This window comes from Vollenhovia emeryi, unplaced genomic scaffold, assembly GCF_000949405.1.
Source record: "Vollenhovia emeryi isolate VEMERY1.0 unplaced genomic scaffold, V.emery_V1.0 DF951180.1, whole genome shotgun sequence".
NCBI classification, from domain to species: Eukaryota; Metazoa; Arthropoda; class Insecta; order Hymenoptera; family Formicidae; genus Vollenhovia; species Vollenhovia emeryi.
In genome coordinates this window covers 1-1122 of record NW_011955186.1, presented here as the reverse complement: position 1 = coordinate 1122, position 1122 = coordinate 1, and the positions used below count along the sequence as shown (strand labels likewise).

General features: G+C 41.9%; 1 protein-coding gene across 1 annotated transcript; it reads left to right on the top strand.

The window, feature by feature from the left end:
• Positions 1-339: 339 nt before the first annotated feature.
• LOC105562653 (uncharacterized protein KIAA1211 homolog) lies at positions 340-1076 on the top strand (the record flags this gene model as incomplete). Its single annotated transcript, XM_012013696.1, has 1 exon — positions 340-1076. A coding segment is annotated over exon 1 (737 nt), but the record flags the coding sequence as incomplete, so codon positions are not given.
• Between the last annotated feature and the right edge of the window lie 46 nt (positions 1077-1122).

Below are 1122 nucleotides of genomic sequence, written 5' to 3'. Positions count from 1 at the left end.
ACTTGGAGTGGGAGTAAGTAGAGAGAAACACGCTTGTCAAACGCGTCAGTGTTTTTTCGAGTTTATCTGCCGTTCTTTCGCCGTGGGGCGACTTTGTTTCAGGTAGATTGCATGCACATATATGCAGGACTGACTGCAGATATAAATCAGCAGTATAGGAGTCGAACAACAGACGAGAACGAGGATTCTGGGTGGTTGCGACAATTTGGAGGTTAGGTGAGAGAAGCGAGGGAAGGCACGGAGAAGCCGAAGCCGGAGATAACGAAAACACTGTCGGTAAAGAAGAGAGGACAGGAGAAAAGGGGTGCCGAAAGGATAAAAAGCGAGAGAAGGATTTAGATGGAAGAGAAGAGAGAGGAGGGTAAGAATAAGGATACCGAATCGAAGAAGGACGAGAAGGAGAAGAGGACAGTAGGCAGACCCTCGAGGGCGGAGGAGCTGTCAAGAATAAGAGATAGGGCAGGAAGTCAAACATCAATCATAGACTACGTAAAGAATAAGAGAGGAAGGGAGGAAGAGAGAGAATCGGTAGAAAAAGCAGAAAAAGAAATATTAGATAGTTTCGGTAAAGGAAATAGGGAGATAAGATCGCCGCCAAACAAGATAAAAAGAGAGGAAAAGAAAGAAGAAGGTACGGAGATGGAGGAAATGCTGAAAGAGATTTTAGCGAAGATGGATGAACAAGAGAAAGAAAGAAAGAAGGACAAAGAGGAGATAATGAAAGAGATACAGGAAATGAGAGAGGATTATAGAATGAGAAAAATACTTTGGGAAGAGCAAAAAGAGAGATTAGAAAATAGAATAAAACAGTTGGAGGAGAAAGTAGGAAAAATGGAGGATAACGGAGGCGGAAAGCTAGTGAGTGAATTTACGAAGAAGATGAAAGAGGTGGAGAGAAACTCTGAGATAGTAGAAAGAAGGAGAAGGAGAAATAACATAATCATTAAAGGAATGAAAGCGGAAAATGGAAGTGAAGGAAAGGAGAAGATGAAGAAATTTTTGGAAGAAGAAATTACCAAGAAGAAGATGGAGGTGGAAGAAGTGCAGACAATCGGCCGGGGAGAATACAAAATGACGTTAGTCAGATTCAACAGATGGGAGGATAAAAAAGAAATAATGGCA